The sequence below is a fragment of the Calliphora vicina genome, chromosome 3, assembly GCF_958450345.1.
Source record: "Calliphora vicina chromosome 3, idCalVici1.1, whole genome shotgun sequence".
Classification (NCBI taxonomy): domain Eukaryota; kingdom Metazoa; phylum Arthropoda; class Insecta; order Diptera; family Calliphoridae; genus Calliphora; species Calliphora vicina.
The window spans coordinates 55,662,819-55,679,833 of record NC_088782.1 but is presented as its reverse complement, the minus strand read 5'-3'; the positions used below and the strand labels follow the sequence as shown (position 1 = coordinate 55,679,833).

The following is a 17,015-nucleotide window of genomic DNA, read 5'->3' as shown; positions in this document are numbered from 1 at the left end:
AAAGCGATATTTTGGAAACAGTGTGAGGAACAAGATTGATTCTTTCACTTTTTTTAACACAATTTTTTTTATAGTTTATTTATTGTATATTCACAAAATAATGTGAACTGTCAATAATTTGTTCAAATCTTAAATCTAAATATTAATTTTTATTTACGTCCCACCACAGTTCGACGATAAATTATGTTTAATTTATAGATCCTATCATCAGCGCAGGTCTGTTGGATTCCTTCTTCTTAGTCGGATCTAGCCATTACTTCTCATTAATGTTCGTGCAAGTGGGTTAGAGTGAACTTCTAACTTTTCCAAATATGACTTCGCTTGTTTTTTTATTTCATTTTTCACCAGGGAGACACCTAGGTCCTTATGAATGTTAATATTTCTCACATACCAAGGCGCTGCTGTTATCATTCGTAATATTTTATTTTGGAATCTTTGAATTTTTTCAATATTAGAAGCTGAGGCGGTGCCCCATAATTAAATTCCATAGCACCATATGGGTTTTATTATTGAGCTGTACAGCAAAAGTTTGCAATCTAAACTCAATCTCGAGTTTTTACCAATTAGCCAGTAAATTTGTAGTAATTTTAACTTCATTTGAGTCAATTTCGTATCTATATGCTTTTTCCAGGTAAGACGTCGGTCTAGATGTAGACCTAGATATTTAACTTCAGGTATTATATGATTATTTATTAGGATTGGAGGGCGCGATTCTCTACGCAATGTGAAAGTGAGATGTATACATTTTTGCTCGTTTACTTTTATTCTCCATTGTTTTAACCACCTTTCTATGTCGAGTATATGGTCTTGTAAGAAGTACAGATGCTTCTTGGGGGTTTTCATGAATGGCTAGTATAGCTGTGTCACCAGCAAAAGTTGATATGTGGGTTCGACTGTTTGTAGGCATATCACAAGTATATAGCAAATATAGGAAGGTACCCAGTATACTTCATTGGGTTACGCCTGCTTCAATAGGCTACAGTGAATGAATTATGAAGTCTCCCTCTTTAAGAACGAACTTTCGATAACTTAAATAACTTTCTAGAAGCTTATGTGTCTTCACTGGTAAATATTGTTTTATTTTTATCGATAATCCTTCATGCCATACTTTGTCGAAGGCTTGCGAAACGTCGATAAAGAGTGCAGAACAATATTTTTTTCTTCAAACCTGTGAGTTTGCTCTATGGTGTTATGTTTTTCTCGAAATCCGAATTGATGAGTTGGAATATAATCAAAATGATTCACTATCGGCTTTAACAATAGGCTAATGGGTCTATATGATTCTACTTTACTGTGATCTTTTCCCGGCTTAGGTATCATTGTAACTAAAGAAACCTTCCATTCTGGTGGGTAATATTTAAGGCGTAATATAGCATTAAAAATAAATAGGATTATTCTTAATGCAATTTGGGGTAGCTCGAGGAGCATCTTGTTACTGATTTTATCAATACCAGGTGATTTTTTGGAGTTTAAATCAACAATAGCCTTGTCAATCTCTGAAATCTCAAAACGAAGTGGTTCAGCTGCAGTAATATGGGGTAAAGTAGGTGGTAACTCTATTATGTCGTTTGACTCGTTTGGGGAAAATACATTCTTTAGATGACTAACAAACACGTTTCCTTTTTCAGTATCGTTTCTCGCCCAGCCTCCACTAGAATTACGTAGAGGAGGTCTGCTCATAACAGGTCTTTTTAATTTTTTTTGTAGCTCGCCATAGAGAGTAATTTGAATACTGGGTGACATCTAAGTTCTCCAGATACTATTTATTAATTGAGTCAGTTTTGCGTTTGTGTAGAAGCATACTGGCGTTTGCAACATTTTCTAAGCTCCGTTTTAAGTTGAGGGGATCTGTAGAGTTTGAATATAATTGTTTAAGTATTCGCAAAATTAAAAAAAATAAAAATAAAAATAAATAAGACATAGAATGCTGGCTGTATCTTAAAATTATGGTGGATTTATTAACGGTATCTTTCCGTATAAATTTTTTTCAACACCAGTTTAATCATTTCCATACATATCTGCATTATTTTAAAAATGTTAAACCAACTTTTTTTTGGCTTCTATTAAACTTTTTAGCAATGCTACTTTTATATATATACAACATTTTTGTATTCTCGGAATTCAAAGCCGAAGTACTTAAGTTAAAATAAAGATTAAAAATATTTTTGTTTATTTTTTGTCTTAATTTTAGCTAAAAAAAATTTATTAAAGATTAAAAACTCTGGTTAAAAAATATTTTTCTCGATTTTGAACCATTGTAGGTCCGGATTACTAGGTCATTGAAATATGTATCATTAGATATCCATATTGTCTATATTAATGACCTAATAATCCAGATATAGAAAAAAATAGGTAAAAAATCAAGGTGGTCCAGATGTTTTCCTTATATCCCCAGCAAAAACTTTGCTTACCTAGTAAGCCAGCAAGTATAATTGGAGCAAAGCGATAACTACTTATTATTTGACTGAAACACTACTTACCGTTGTTCGAGATTTTTAAAAAATTCAGGGGTCAAGCTTACAAATGTACTTACAATCAGTTGAGAAATAAGTAGTAAATTCACAACAAGAATATGTAGCTAAAAAAAAAAACACAAAAAATATTGCCTTGTGTGGGAATCGAACAGTCACATTATTTGCTTGTGTTTGATAGTCAAGCTGCTAACTCACTGCTCCATGTACGAGTTATTTTATTGTAAGTTAACAATAGTTTTAACATCAACATATAAATGAATATGATATGAACAAAAAAATTAATGGCTTTGACAGGTGGCGAACCACTAACCTCCCGTTTTCCAGTCAAACACACTAGATAGCTGTGCTAAATGCAAAAGTTCATTACCAGCCTGCATAAAAATAAGTACTTATTCTAGTAAATAAAATAATGTGCTGGGTAACCACCACTCCTTACAAAAGAATGCATGAAATAACTAGTGGTCATTACAAAAATTCACAAAATTTTTCCTGGGTCTAAACCTTTAGTGGGCGGCTTTTCTTGATTTTAAATAGCAACCGAACCGTGACTATAGCAGATATAGTATAAATAATGTATGTCGAATTTTATTAGTGAAAGAAAATGTTTTGGTAAAAAAATATTTTTCCCGATTTTAAACCATTGTAGCTCTGAAATACTATGACGTTATATACGACGTTGGAAATGTCTTTGAATCTATAATTTATATCTATTTAGATATCCATATTTCCTACATTAATTGCCAAGTACTCCAGATATAGATTATTAACAGGCCATATGTGGGCCGATTTTTTCGATTTTAAATAGCAGCCGAACCGGGTGTATAGCGATATATCGATGTATGAATCTCGTATGTAATTTATTTGGGGGCTACGAAAAGTTGATTTCAACATATAGACCGGAAGATGGACATTGTTATATCGATAATTATTCAGAATATTTATGTATACTTTATTGGGTAACAAATTGAAAAATGTAGAAATTACAATCGGAATGACAAACTTATATATACCCTTGCCACTCATGGTGAAGGGTATAAAAAATAAACATTAACAACGTCCTAAGTAGACTTTGCTCTCTTTAGTATCAAAACTATAGTGACAGTTTTCCAAAAGAGCTGATAGTTTTCATCCACTTTACATTTAGCTGTTACTTGCTGTATTGTGAGTATTCGTTAACAGTTTGTCTAAAAATTAAATAGATAGATAGATGAAGTAACCTTCTCTCGTAGTACTTGTCTGTACAAAAAGAAACATTAAAAATAACACATAAATGGTGAGACCAATTAAATTTACCTGACGCTACCAATTGAATTGATAATAATCACTATCACTTACTGCAACAATAACGATGATATGAACAACAACAAAAAATTGGGCTGAACCTGTACGAACAAGTTAGTACAAGCACTTGTTTGTTCAACTTAAATAATAACGAATAACATGTACTTAACAGGTTGCCAGTTAAATATTTTAAACAAAGGTTGCCATGCGTTATTAAATTATATTGAGAAACTGAAAATAATTTTGAAATTTTAAAAATCATTAATAATTGTTATCAATTATAATTGATCGAATTATTATTATGTAATTCGATCAATTATAATTGATAACAATTATTAATGATTTTTAAAATTTCAAACCTAGACCTTTTTTAATTTGATCCAGATTATCAACGACTAATGTTAACAAGTAAGAGAGCTATATTCGGCTGTGCCGAATCTTATATACCCTTCACCAAATTATACTTCAAAATACAAATTTCAAATATTTTTAGGTAAACAAAATTTTTTTTTTGCAGTTTTTTTATTTTGTGGAAAAAAAAATATTCGAATTGTTTTTTAAATTTAAAAAAAAAAATTTTCTAAATTTAAAATTTTTTTTTAATATTTAGCGAAAAAAACTTTTGGTGAAAAAAAAAATCGGGTTGAACATTTTTTTTCCGATTTTGACCCATTGTAGGTCCAACTTACTATTTTTTTATATACGTCACTGCAAAGGTCTTTGAAATATCTATCATTAGATATCCATATTGTCTATATTACCGACTTAGTAATCCATATATATGTCAAAAATCGAGGTTGTCCTGGTTTTTTTCCCATATCTCAGCCATTTGTGGACTGATTTTGCTGATTTTAAATAGCAAACTTCTCGAAAGCATGTCTGAGAGAATTATTGATAGATTTGGATCCCGAAGATATCTGGGGTCTTCAGAAAATTGATTTCAACAGACAGACGGACAGACGGACATGGCTTAATGACTCTGCTATCTATAAGGATCCAGAATATATACTTTATAGGGTCGGAAATGAAAAATGTAGAAATTACAAACGGAATGACAAATTTATACAGTGGTGGCCACCAATTTAAGACAAATACTTGAATTTTTTTCATCAACTGAATTTTAAGTGCGATAGAGCCAAAATAAAAGGATATCTAAGGGTATGAAATTAATTATTAATGTTTCTAGTTTCAGAAAAATGTTTGGAAAAATCGGTAAAACATATATGGACAAAGATATGTGAAAATACCACCTCAGCGAATATCCGCTGTTAATAACATGATATGACCGAAACTAATGGAACTAAAAATACGAAATTTGGTCCGAATATTTTATAATAATAAAAATATAATGATATAAATGTGAGAAAATATGTTTATTTAAAAAAAAATTTTTTTGGTCAAGTTGTAGAAAAATTGTATGTGTTCGTGGTGAATATGTATGAATTGACACAGTCGAATAAAACACACTTGTGTGTTAAAACAGTCCTCATGCATACATATTTGTGGAAATATTTGAAAAAATAATTGACAATCACGTGGAATTTAGCAAACAATTTTTGTCTTAAATTCCTGGCCACCACTGTATATACGCTTCTCACGAATTTATATAATTTGGGAAGATCAACCATTTTTATTTCAGTTATCCTAATTGCAGTATGGGAATTTGCCGATATTTGTTTCAAACGAAACAATTTGGTATCAATTGAATGCCCACCAGCTTCTAGCTTTTGAACGAAATTTCTTTATAAATAACATCGTAATACAATTCACAACCAGGAATTTAGTAGGGAACATCGACAACTTTTGTTCGCCTCCATACAAATGTGGCCATCCTACTGCACATATTCCCTGTATCTACAAATATGCTGCCAGTATTTGTATATTTTATTTCTACATACCATTCGATTGGTAAGATCATACGGATGGATGATGATAATGATGAGATGTGATCAATTGGATAAAGCCATTATGGTTGCACCTTTATTTTATGTTTTTGTTGTTGTTGTTTTTTTTCTTGTACTGCTGCTCGTAATTTCTTTGTTTGTTTATTGGCAACCAGCTCATATATTGGTCGGCTGGCTGCAGCAATTTTATCATACAATTTTGTTTGTGTATTTTCTTTTTTTTAACAGCAACATTTGCGCATGCGAGCAAATTTACAATAAATAAACAAACAAGTCGTTACAATTTTAATGAATGAAATGTTTTGCTCAATTATTTCTATTGCAACTTGTTGCAAGCACGACCAGTATTGTTTGTTGGTTATAGTAACAAGCTAGAGCTCCATGTTATTTTCAATTTTTTGCTTCTTTCTTGCATCTTTCTCTGACCATATTGTCACGTGCTTACCAACAGACTCACTCACTTACCTACTAACTTTTTTTTACATTTATGCAACCTTCTTCTGCTAAATCTGTGCTCAAGAAATCGTACTTATGTATGGACGGAAAACAATGCCAGCTAGTTGTAGTCTAAAGATAATTGCAAAATATCTAAAGTTGAGCATGTCTTCTTTTTTTTTTCTTGTGTTGCAGATGATTAAGAGTAATAAATTTTCTACTTATAATTAAAATATTTCATTGTTATACACACTTTTATTGCTTTTCTTTTGCTTATTGTTTTGTAAAAACATTTTAAGAATTTTAAACAATAAAAGTAGCTTTAGTATTGTTTTAATTTGTTATCCATCAATGTTGTGTGAAACTTACACTTTCTATTAAATTGTTTGTCAGTAGCAATTTTTGTCAAGGAAAAATGTAAAAGGAAAATCTAACATGATTATTAATTGTACCATAATTGTTTTATAACGCACAATGGGGCAAACTTTAAATTGTTTTTATAGTAAATAGGTCATTTCATGGCGTTTTCATTTCTGAAAAAAGAAAATCAATATTGACAGTACAAACTAACTAACAAAACGCACTAAAAATTATTCATTATAATGTTATTGACAAAAAAATTTAAACTTAGTTATCATTTTTCAAAAATTGTCTAGCCTTTTAGTGACTAATTTTTTTTTTTTTGGATATTCCTTGTTTTTTATTACTGCCTCAAAGCGACTATGTATTGAACCAATTAAAAAATCAATCACCTCTGATAAAGCTTCCTTCGTGATCTAATTTTGAGTCCGGGTGTTGCGATTTACAATTTCCCATAGCGATTGGGCATCCCACATTATTGGACTATAACCTAGAGGTGTGTTTTGGGTCATTTTCGTTAAGGAATCTCAAAACTAGGGGCATATATTCCACATATTTCCCACATTGTTCTCCCATCACTGCCTCTTAAATTATATTTGTATAGCGAAATAATAAATTAAATAGTTATATTTAACAGCAATAACGACCTTGAAATTGACTTTTAAATTAATTGAATGGGTGTTTGAAAATCCGTGATTTTTTAAATTTTTATCTTTTATTTTGAAACATTTGTTTAATATAAATGTATTCAAAATATTGGCCATTGTTAGCTATGACCTTTTACCATCTTTCTGGCAACATGCATATGTATTCGAGCCAAAAGAAATGCTGAACTTTTGAGGCCAAGAACGATTTCGGATACTCTGTTCTGAAGCGTATCCCAGAGAGAGCGTTATGCATCGATCGAAACAAATAGTAGTCGGACTGGGCAAGATCTGGACTATAAGATGAGGATGAGGCAAAAATTCCCAACCACTTCTGTCTAAATAGATTTTAATATGTAATGGCCCAGCATTGTCTGCCCAATTACCATGCTTTTATATGCATCCTGCTGCTTGTAAACGTTTTGAAATTTCTGACTGAGTAACTCCCAGTGATTTTGCAAGGAGTAATGCCTTCAATTCTTGGTCTTCAAACTTTTTTGGCTGGTCTGGGCACTATCTCTCGATGGCACACGTTCATACATACATCCAATACGTTTTAAACTTCGCTATCCATAAACAATCCCTAGTCAAAAGCTTCGTAGCCATTTTCGTTAAATCATTTTATGAGCTAAATATGGAAGAAGAAGTTTATTTTCTCTTCCACCATAAAATATGACTTTGGTACCTTGAGTTAAATTATTTCTTTCTTTCAGACTAGATGCTAGCAGCTCAGATCTCTCTTTCGAAAAGTCATGGGGTCTTATTAAGTCGCTTAAGCTATCTTATGAAAAAATTTAAGGCGTCGTTAACACTTCAAAATTGATATCATGTTCATCCGAAAAAAACTACTACCATCTCATTGTCCGACAATAAAATCACCCAAGTGACAAGGAAAATAGTATGCTAGAGATCAAAATAAGAAACTTTGCCCAAGGAACCATACCTGTAAAATGAATTCTGATTTTGACCCAAAGATCAAATTTCAAAAAATTTGGAGAATTTGACTAAGAATATATTTTTAAATTTGTTTATTATGACACAAACACAATTTTGTGCTTGTTGAATACTCCGCTACTTAAACGCACTTAAACTATTCGTGTTAATCATTTCCAGAGTACGGAAATAAACAAATCGAAACGTTTGCTATCGTTTTGTTCTTTTCAGTGAGGAAAACAAAAACCAAACACATACAATGATTGTCCCACACAGCTAGAAAAGAAAAGAGTAAGAACAATATTGAAACATTATGATAAAAAACGTTTAACAAACGTTTGGTAATTGTTTTACTCATTATAATAGAGAACACAGTACAAAAACAAAAACAAACCGAATAAAAAATACGTTTCTCTATCTGTTTTGTACTCAAATGTACGATTGTAACCAGAGTTTCGTTTTGTTTTGTTCTTTTCAGTGAGTAAAACAAAAACCAAACATAAACAATGAGAATGATTGTGCCATTTTGTTTTGTATTGTTTTTGCTCGTGATTAATATAAAGTTTATATTATACGTTTATATTATAAACGTACGCAGCTAGAAAAGAAAAGAGTAAGAACAATATTGAAACATTCTGATAAAAAACGTTTAACAAACACAGTACAAAAAAAAACAAAACGAATAAAAAATACATTTCTCTATCTGTTTTGTACTCAAATGTACGATTGTAACGGTAAATTAAATAATGCAGATGAGTAAAAAGCCAATCGTTTTGTTTTCTCTCTTTGTCACTTGAAAAGTTTTTGTTTTGTTTTTGCTCATGTACAATACAATATAAACATTTTGATTTATTTTGTACATTTTGCAAACGTTTGCGAAATGTTTTGTTTGTTTTCATACTCTGATCATTTCGCTGATTGCGTGCAAAAGTTATGGTGGTTTAAAGTTTAAACTAAATCTTAAAAATAAAGCTATGCTGATTCTCATAGACGCATGATTAATATTATTTATTACCTACATCACATTTATATTTATCAAACAAAATTTATACACAATACATACGTCATGTAAAATGACAAAAATGTTGATACATTTAGAATCGATTGGCGCACTTTAAATGGATCAAAGTGCGATTTTTCAAAATTTGACCTTTGGGTCAAAATAAGGAACATCAGAATTAATTTTATAGGTATGGTCCCGTGGGCAAAGTTTCTTATTTTGATCTTTTGTTCTTAGCAAAATGTGTCCCACATAGTTTAGATAGCTATGTATTTCTTCAATCTTTCGAAAAAAATTATTTAAAAAAAATAAAAAATTTTTCCGAAATCAAAAACTTTTTTGACTTTTTTTTCAAAATGATATACATATATCCCACTCGAATCCCACTACGAGACCAAAAAGCTCATAAAGACCTAATATATAGCTTTCTTTTGAGAGAAAAAAATTAAAAAAAGGGCCCATTTTGGAAAAAAAATAGATTTTGCAAAAAATTTCATAAATTGTTGTATGTCTTGAGTTAGTAAATATTTATTTTGATAGATATCCCACTCGCATCCCACTAAGCGACTAAAAAGGTCTTCAAGGAAACGACCTAAGCCCTCTTTTAGGAAAAAAGGGCCCATTTTGAAATAATTTAAACAACTCTCATCCCACTAAGCGACCAAATAGGTCTTCAAGGAAAATATCTAAGCTTTCTTTTAAAAAAGGGCACGGAAAAAAAATATTAAAAATTTTTTTTTTTTTTTAAATATTTTTTTTCGAAAAAATTTTGTCTGAATTACTATCCAATAGGTCTAACCCTGGTGCAAATTTCATTCCGATCGGAAGACATCGATTTTAAAAATTGGTTCACTTGACATGAAATCCCCCATATACATATGTACAAGGTGGCGCAAAAGTAATCCTCCTATCAGAAAATGCTATAAATTTGCGATTGGCCCCTAATGTCAGTTCTGTTTTGACATTTGTGTAGTGGAGCAGTGTAGCGTAACATTGTTTATTAACGTTGATTTCGCATGTGTTTACTCCACAAATGTCAAAACAGAACTGACATTAGGGGCCAATCGCAAATTTATAGCATTTTCTGATAGGAGGATTACTTTTGCGCCACCTTGTATGTATTAGAGTGATCGATTCTTCTTTTTGTAAAAGTGAATGGTTGATATATTTGATATTTTATAAATTTTATTTCATTTCAAATGTCAATAACTATGTTACATTTTTAGAAAAACAAATTGACAAAAAAAATATCTATAAACTTGTTTGGACTTAAGATCTTTTGTTACGTACAATTAAGTTACATTTTTTCAGAGCTTGGTAGCACTACAATATATCTTTGGTAGCTCTAATATATATCTGTCTCTTTTCATCATACTTGCTGAACTACTGTTTTTCTTATCCTTCATAAGGTCTTGGGGTAAAATTGTACCCATTTTAAAATTAAAATTAAATTTTTTCTAAAAATTAGTGGTTGATATTTTTGATATTTTATAACTTTAATTTAATTTCAAATGTCAACCTACGTTAGGTTTTTTTTAAAATAAATCTATTTTCTATTTGGGTCAAATTTGACCCAAAGATCGTTAACGTCAGTAAATTTGAAGACCTTATGAAGGTAAAATAATCTCTTAAGAATAAGTAAAACACTGTTTAAATGCTTCGGAGTATATCGATTTTTTTTTTTTTGTTTTTATAAAACTAGACATTGAAAATTATCTTTTACTTGGTGTATTTGTAGGACGTATAGAAAACAAAGCATTGAGAATGTTTTCAGGCTTTCCAGATCACTTGTAAGATTTTCTAAATATAAAAGGTCTTCTAAAATAGTCGAAGTATTTGTTTTATTTTTTGGATTTTGAATATTTTTTAACACACTTTTAGAAAAACCGGCTATTCGAGAAGAAAAACCAGGTTTCTTCGATATTCGAAATATGAGCTTTTCAAAAAAACCGAAACCGACCTTTGCAATAAAACCGGCTAAAACCGGGCCGATCACCCTAGTATGTATATTCTGGATCCTTATAGATAGCAGAGTCGATTAAGCCATGTCCGCCTGTCTGTTTGTCTGTATGTCTGTTTGTCTTTCTGTCTGTCTGTTGAAATTAACTTTCCGAAACCCCGAAACCACTTACATATACGATTCATACATCAATATCTCCGGAATTCTTCCGGCTCGGTTGCTATTTAAAATCGAGAAAATAAGTCCACAAATGGCTGAGATATAATTGAAAAAACAAAAAAATTTAATTTAAAAAAATATTCGAAATTTTTTTTTATTTTCAAAAAATGAAAAAAACAGCTGAAAAAAAAATAAATTTTGTTTACCTAAAAAGATTTAAAATTTTTATTTTGATGTATAATTTGGTGAAGGGTATATAAGATTCGGCACAGCCGAATATAGCTCTCTTACTTGTTTTTTCATTAATTGTTGACCAGTTTAATCAAATAATTGAAATCAGTTCAATATCTGAAATAGTTTTTTCTGTATTATGTATACCAACAATTTTTATTAATACCTTATAATTTAAATTAAAAATTAATTTGCTTAAAAAAATCGACCATAGCTGGTAACTTGAGCTAAAATACCAGAAAACTAAGGGCATTGAAGCCGATGTATATGATGTCTATAAATAAAACTGAGATTAATGACAAACTGTTAATACTAAATTTAAATTTACCACGAAATCCTTAAATTAATAGAGAACATCAAGAAATGAATTATTTAATAACAATCTTGTATCAATTATTTTAGTGTAAATTTATCACAACTTTCTTATCCAAACTTAAATGTGACTACACAACATTACAACAAATGCATTGATCATCTTATACTAAATTTATAACTAAAATAGCTTATCTTAAATATAGTTGTTATACCAAATCATTTATCATTGGTGCACTTGGTTCTTGTTGATTTTCTGAAAATGTATACAAATTCGGTTGCATCATTGGCAATTCTGGTATTGCCAAAAAATAATCGTATGGCCATTGCTGACAGCGCACATGCTCATAAAACAATTTCAATTCTACAAAGATCCCATTGAAACGATCGCGCAAGCCGGAAATATCATCTGGGGATAATTGTAAATGCAGTAAACGTAAAACAGTAATAGAATGCTGATATAGTAAATTACATTCGGCAATTATGGTGACAAGAGATGCCAAACGGCACATGCCTTGTTTAGAGGCAGCTGAGATTTGACGTTGCTCTATGTTGGTAAATATGACATGCTGCAAATGTAGTAAATCCTCTAGGTAATCGAACAAATCTATACAAAGTTGAAAACTTTGTTAAACGAAAAACAATACAACACAAAAATGTATTGTTAGAGTTATAGTTAATAAATAAATATATATTTTAAGTACATTTATACATATATAAACTTATTTATTAAATATTTATTGTATATATTTACCAAATATTGATATCCCCTAGGGGTTCATCATAATCCAACTGCAAATTGCCTTTAAAGTTTACATAAGTTTGATGAAATAAAAGTTTTTTGTGCAAAACTTTACAATACCATGCAATGCATGAGCTCATGTGATCATTCAGTCCAGCCCAATATTGGGCACAGTGTACTAACGTTTTGCCATATTTCATTGAATCTCTTAAAGCATTCGGATGTCCTTCATGTAATATTTTATGCATTAAACAGCAAAATTTCCATGTTGTAAAACTATTCAATTGAAGGTTTCGTACTGCTGGAAATGTCCAGATGGTTTCACAGCTTTGTAGATCGTAAACCTTGAGAACAACATTAACTGCATGTTCTAATTTATATGGTTTCTCCTGGGGACGCAAACATTTTTGCAGTGATTTTTCCTGTATTTAAAAAAATACATTATTATACATTTTATACATACATGAATTTATTTAAATTTTTTACAAAATTGGCTACAGATTCCAAAAAGTAATTTAGATTATTTTGAGAAGTAAAAATTATATATTTGTCAATAATACATAACAGTAGTAGATCTAGAAATGTACATTCGATTTAAATACGATATATATGTTGAAAGCAGGAAAATGCCTAGCGAAAACGAAAAACAGGGAATGAATTTTGTACAAATATGGATCAGAGATCCATACAACTCGTGATTCTTGATGCAGAGATAATAATGCCAAAAATAAATAAAATATGTTGAACAACTAAAAATGTTTTCTCTACATCAGAAATGTTTAGTATTAAAAATGGGCAAAATTTATTTAGTTGGCCCATATCAGGGATGGAAAATGAAAAATTTTTCGGTATCAAAACAATATTCAGATAGTACTTTTCCTAACCTCAGAGTATTTTAATTTATTTTAGGTATATATTTAGGTTATGTAAATTCTCTGCGAGATGTTAAGTTTTCCCTAATTAATTTGCCACCTAAAAAGTATAAGGTAGACATGTTATATATCAATGGATAGGGGATTTTGTCTAGTTTTTAAAAATATATATAACTTTTGACAATTAAAAATTTATGATATACTTTTTGAAACATATCACAAAAAATGCTTTTTATTGAGTTGTTGCGAAGATACAAATTTTCAAATTTAAAGTCAGTTTTTATTTAGTTTTTAATGAAATTTTACAGTTATATAGATTTTTATATTGAAAATGGGAAAATATATACAAATTTTGAAATTTGTTATCAAGAACGCCGCAATTCCCAAAAAAGTTTTGAAAAATCCCAAAAATGGGATGTTTTAGTTTTTTGCCTATAATATCCATACCAGGGCGGGGTCATCGGAACCCTTATAAAATAATTAAGAACATATTGGTCCATTTTTGATACCGACTTTGCGATTTGATAATTATTTCCCTAAACTTGAATTTTACATAAACAAGTAAGAGAGATATATTCGGCTGTGCCGAATCTTAGATACCCTTCACCAAATTATACTTAAAAATAATTTTTTTTTAAATACTTTTAAGTAAACAAAATTATAATTTTTTTCGAAATTTTGTTATAACAAAGTTTTTTTTTAATTTTTTTCTTTTCGAGTTGTTTTTTAAAAAAGTTTTTTTCGAAAATTTTTAAATTTTTTTTGGAAAAATAATCTATGACAAAAAAAAATGTTTTATGAAAAAAAAAATTCGAGTTAAAAAATATTTTTCCCGATTTTAACCCATTGTAGGTCCAACTTACTATAGCTTTATATACATCGTTGCAATGGACTTTAAAATATATATCATTAGATATCCATATTGTCTAGATTAATGACTTAGTAATCCAGATATAGATCAAAAATCTAGGTTTTCCCGGTTTTTTCCTTATATCTCAGCCATTTGTTTTGTCGATTTTAAATAGCAACCGAGCCGGAAGAATTCCCGACATATTGATGTATGAATCATTAGAGTGCTCCAAAAAAATAAAATGGCGAATTTTGACCGTCCCCCCCCCCTCTAGAATTGTTCTATGTATTGTAGAAACACGTTGTGTAAAATATTAGGATGATAGGATAACGTTAACTGGTGGCGCAACGACACTGAAGTTTTGAGGTGCATTTACAAGGGGAAAATATGCAATTTTTTCAGTTTTTGTAAAAATTTTGCCATTAAATAATGACTTTTACAATTTAATTTAAAAGAATCGAAATGTGTACGTAATTGTCGTTATAATAAGATATAAAAGATAAAAATTGGTGAAAAAATGTTAAAGTTATTAAAAAATCGCCAGGCCATTAACGTGTCTCAGGCCACTAGAACAAGTAATTTATGAACAAAATTAACATATTTTGAGAAATATTAAAATAAAATCTTATTTCTACTTAAAATATATCCATATTTACTTGTATATGAGTTTTTGTCCTCGTAGGATACCGTTAACCTATTCGCAGGTATGACCAAAAAAATTAAATTTTTTAACGGCAGTTTCAAAACTCCAATTTCAAATTTTTAAAAATTTTGTTAAACAAATTTCAGAATTTTTTGAGCATCACATGGGGATTTTTTGACAACATAATAGGGAATAAAAATATGAAAAAAGTATGTCAATACCTCCTATAGTTTTTCCGTACCTGCGATATAAATTTTGCGATTTTCGAGAAAAACTAATTTTTTGGCCATATTTTGGGGAATGACCAGAATTTCCTTACTGTAATGATTTTTAAGTAAAAGCTATTCAGAAGGTGAGGCGAATTCGGCTTATATAAAACATATTTTTGCTGAATTTGGTTTGGGTATTTATATAGCTAAGATATTTTCAGATAGGGCAATCGTATCGGGGTTAAGAGAAATAATGGACGGTTTTTAACCAAATTCAATAGGCTTCGTCCTTGAGTCAATAGAAGAGCTTGTACCAAATTTTTTCGAATTATATGTTTTGAAATTGCGACCTGTAGTTTGATTACAAGGTTTACATGGACGGACAGAAGGACGGACAACCAATGTATATGCCAAATAAAAAAATAATTGTTTTAAAATAATGACTGAGTCCAAATTTATATGCCTTTGAATTTATAAAATTTAAAAAAGGCGATTTTTCCCTATTTATACCCTACACCACCATAGTGGAGGGTACCCCACCTTAAAGTATACCAAGCTATTCAGGATCACTTTCTGAGTCGATTAATTAATGTCATGTTTTTAACCTTAATGGTTTCCATTGTATTGTAACTCACATAATATACGAATACTTTTTTGGGTCTGCGATCAATATTTCAATATGTTGCAATTAAACATTCCAAGAATTTGATTTATCTTGTTTATTGATATGTACGCATTAAATATTTTATATTTATTATCTACCACACATTACTACAGATACTAGAATATTAAAACAATATACAAATGACAATTAATACTGTAGTTCTCAATTAATTTAATTTTTCTCACTCCGTTTTAACACCGTTTCGTACAACTTCAAATAAATTCACTTCCAGTAAAGGTTGGCTAACGTTACCGCTAATCTACCGTTATCCCTAAAATACCGTTAACGAAATAACTGCAATTACCGTTCCCAAAATAATCCAAATTAGCGTTACGTTACTTTTTTACCGTTTCGATTCAGTAGCCAACCTTGCTTCCAATTTAAAATTAATGTATCTCCTGGGTTTTTATTTAACACACATTACCAATTCTTTCTTATGTTTTTTATCCATTATTATATTATTTTAAGATTTATAATTCACTAGACTATTTGCTATTTTTGTGTTGATTGTTGGACAGGCAAAATATAAATAAAATATTTAGATAGATTTTTGTATAACACTAAAATGTGCAATTCTTATCACAATAACATTTGATTTCAATTGTTGAAGTGTTAAACTTAAACAATGGTACGTACACTTAATTGTACTTATCAATTGTAACATGAAAACATTTATTTCGGTTATAGAATTAAAAATGTCGTTTAATAGGTCTCTTTCTTAATAAAAAATAATTTCAAAGCTGTGATTGCATATAAACGGTATGCCTAACGCCGAATGCCTAGCGCCGAATGTCTAAGAGTCGGTTAAGCCGCCGGGTCGTGAAATATTAGGACATTATGACAATATGATTGATAGGAGACCTTGTGAATTGACCAATTATATGTTATACTACACAGATTTTATTTATGCGATTTGTATATAAATTAATTTAAGAATCACAGAATGTCTCAAGAAATTCAAAGTCACTTGACCCGATTATGTTTTATTTTGAATTGAATTGCATAGAGTATTCAAAAATCGGTTTAACCCTGTCTATTGTACATGATAAATTAACAACTACGAACATTTGAAAGCTATTGCATTTATGGTTATTTACAGTTCTAACTTGTGGTATAATTGAGATAAGGTATTTTTCTATACTACGATCAAATTAGTACACCAAGTGCTTGTATGAAAGCACAAACTATAATCTACTGACCGCATCTACAGCCCGAAATTGTCCAATTAAAATATTTTTTTTGGAAACAAATTAATATGATCGCTTATCATTAAAATTTCCCGTATGTTATGTTTTTGAATTCGTATACATATGTATACGAAAAATATTTCCTTAAAAATTAA

At 29.9% G+C, this 17,015-nt stretch overlaps 2 protein-coding genes across 4 annotated transcripts in view; one reads left to right on the top strand and one right to left on the bottom strand.

Annotated features, from left to right (window-relative positions):
• The window catches only part of Pura (Puratrophin-1-like), a 106,894-nt gene that overhangs the window by 71,268 nt on the left and 18,611 nt on the right, over window positions 1-17,015 (top strand). The window lies entirely within an intron of this gene.
• Window positions 11,793-16,238, bottom strand: LOC135956003 (huntingtin-interacting protein 1-like). The gene is made up of 3 exons (XM_065506461.1): window positions 16,098-16,238; window positions 12,448-12,857; window positions 11,793-12,317 (listed from the first exon to the last, which is right to left on the bottom strand). The coding sequence occupies exons 1-3, from the start codon at window positions 16,122-16,124 to the stop codon at window positions 11,903-11,905; spliced, it is 852 nt and encodes a 283-aa protein (XP_065362533.1). The 5' UTR covers window positions 16,125-16,238; the 3' UTR covers window positions 11,793-11,902.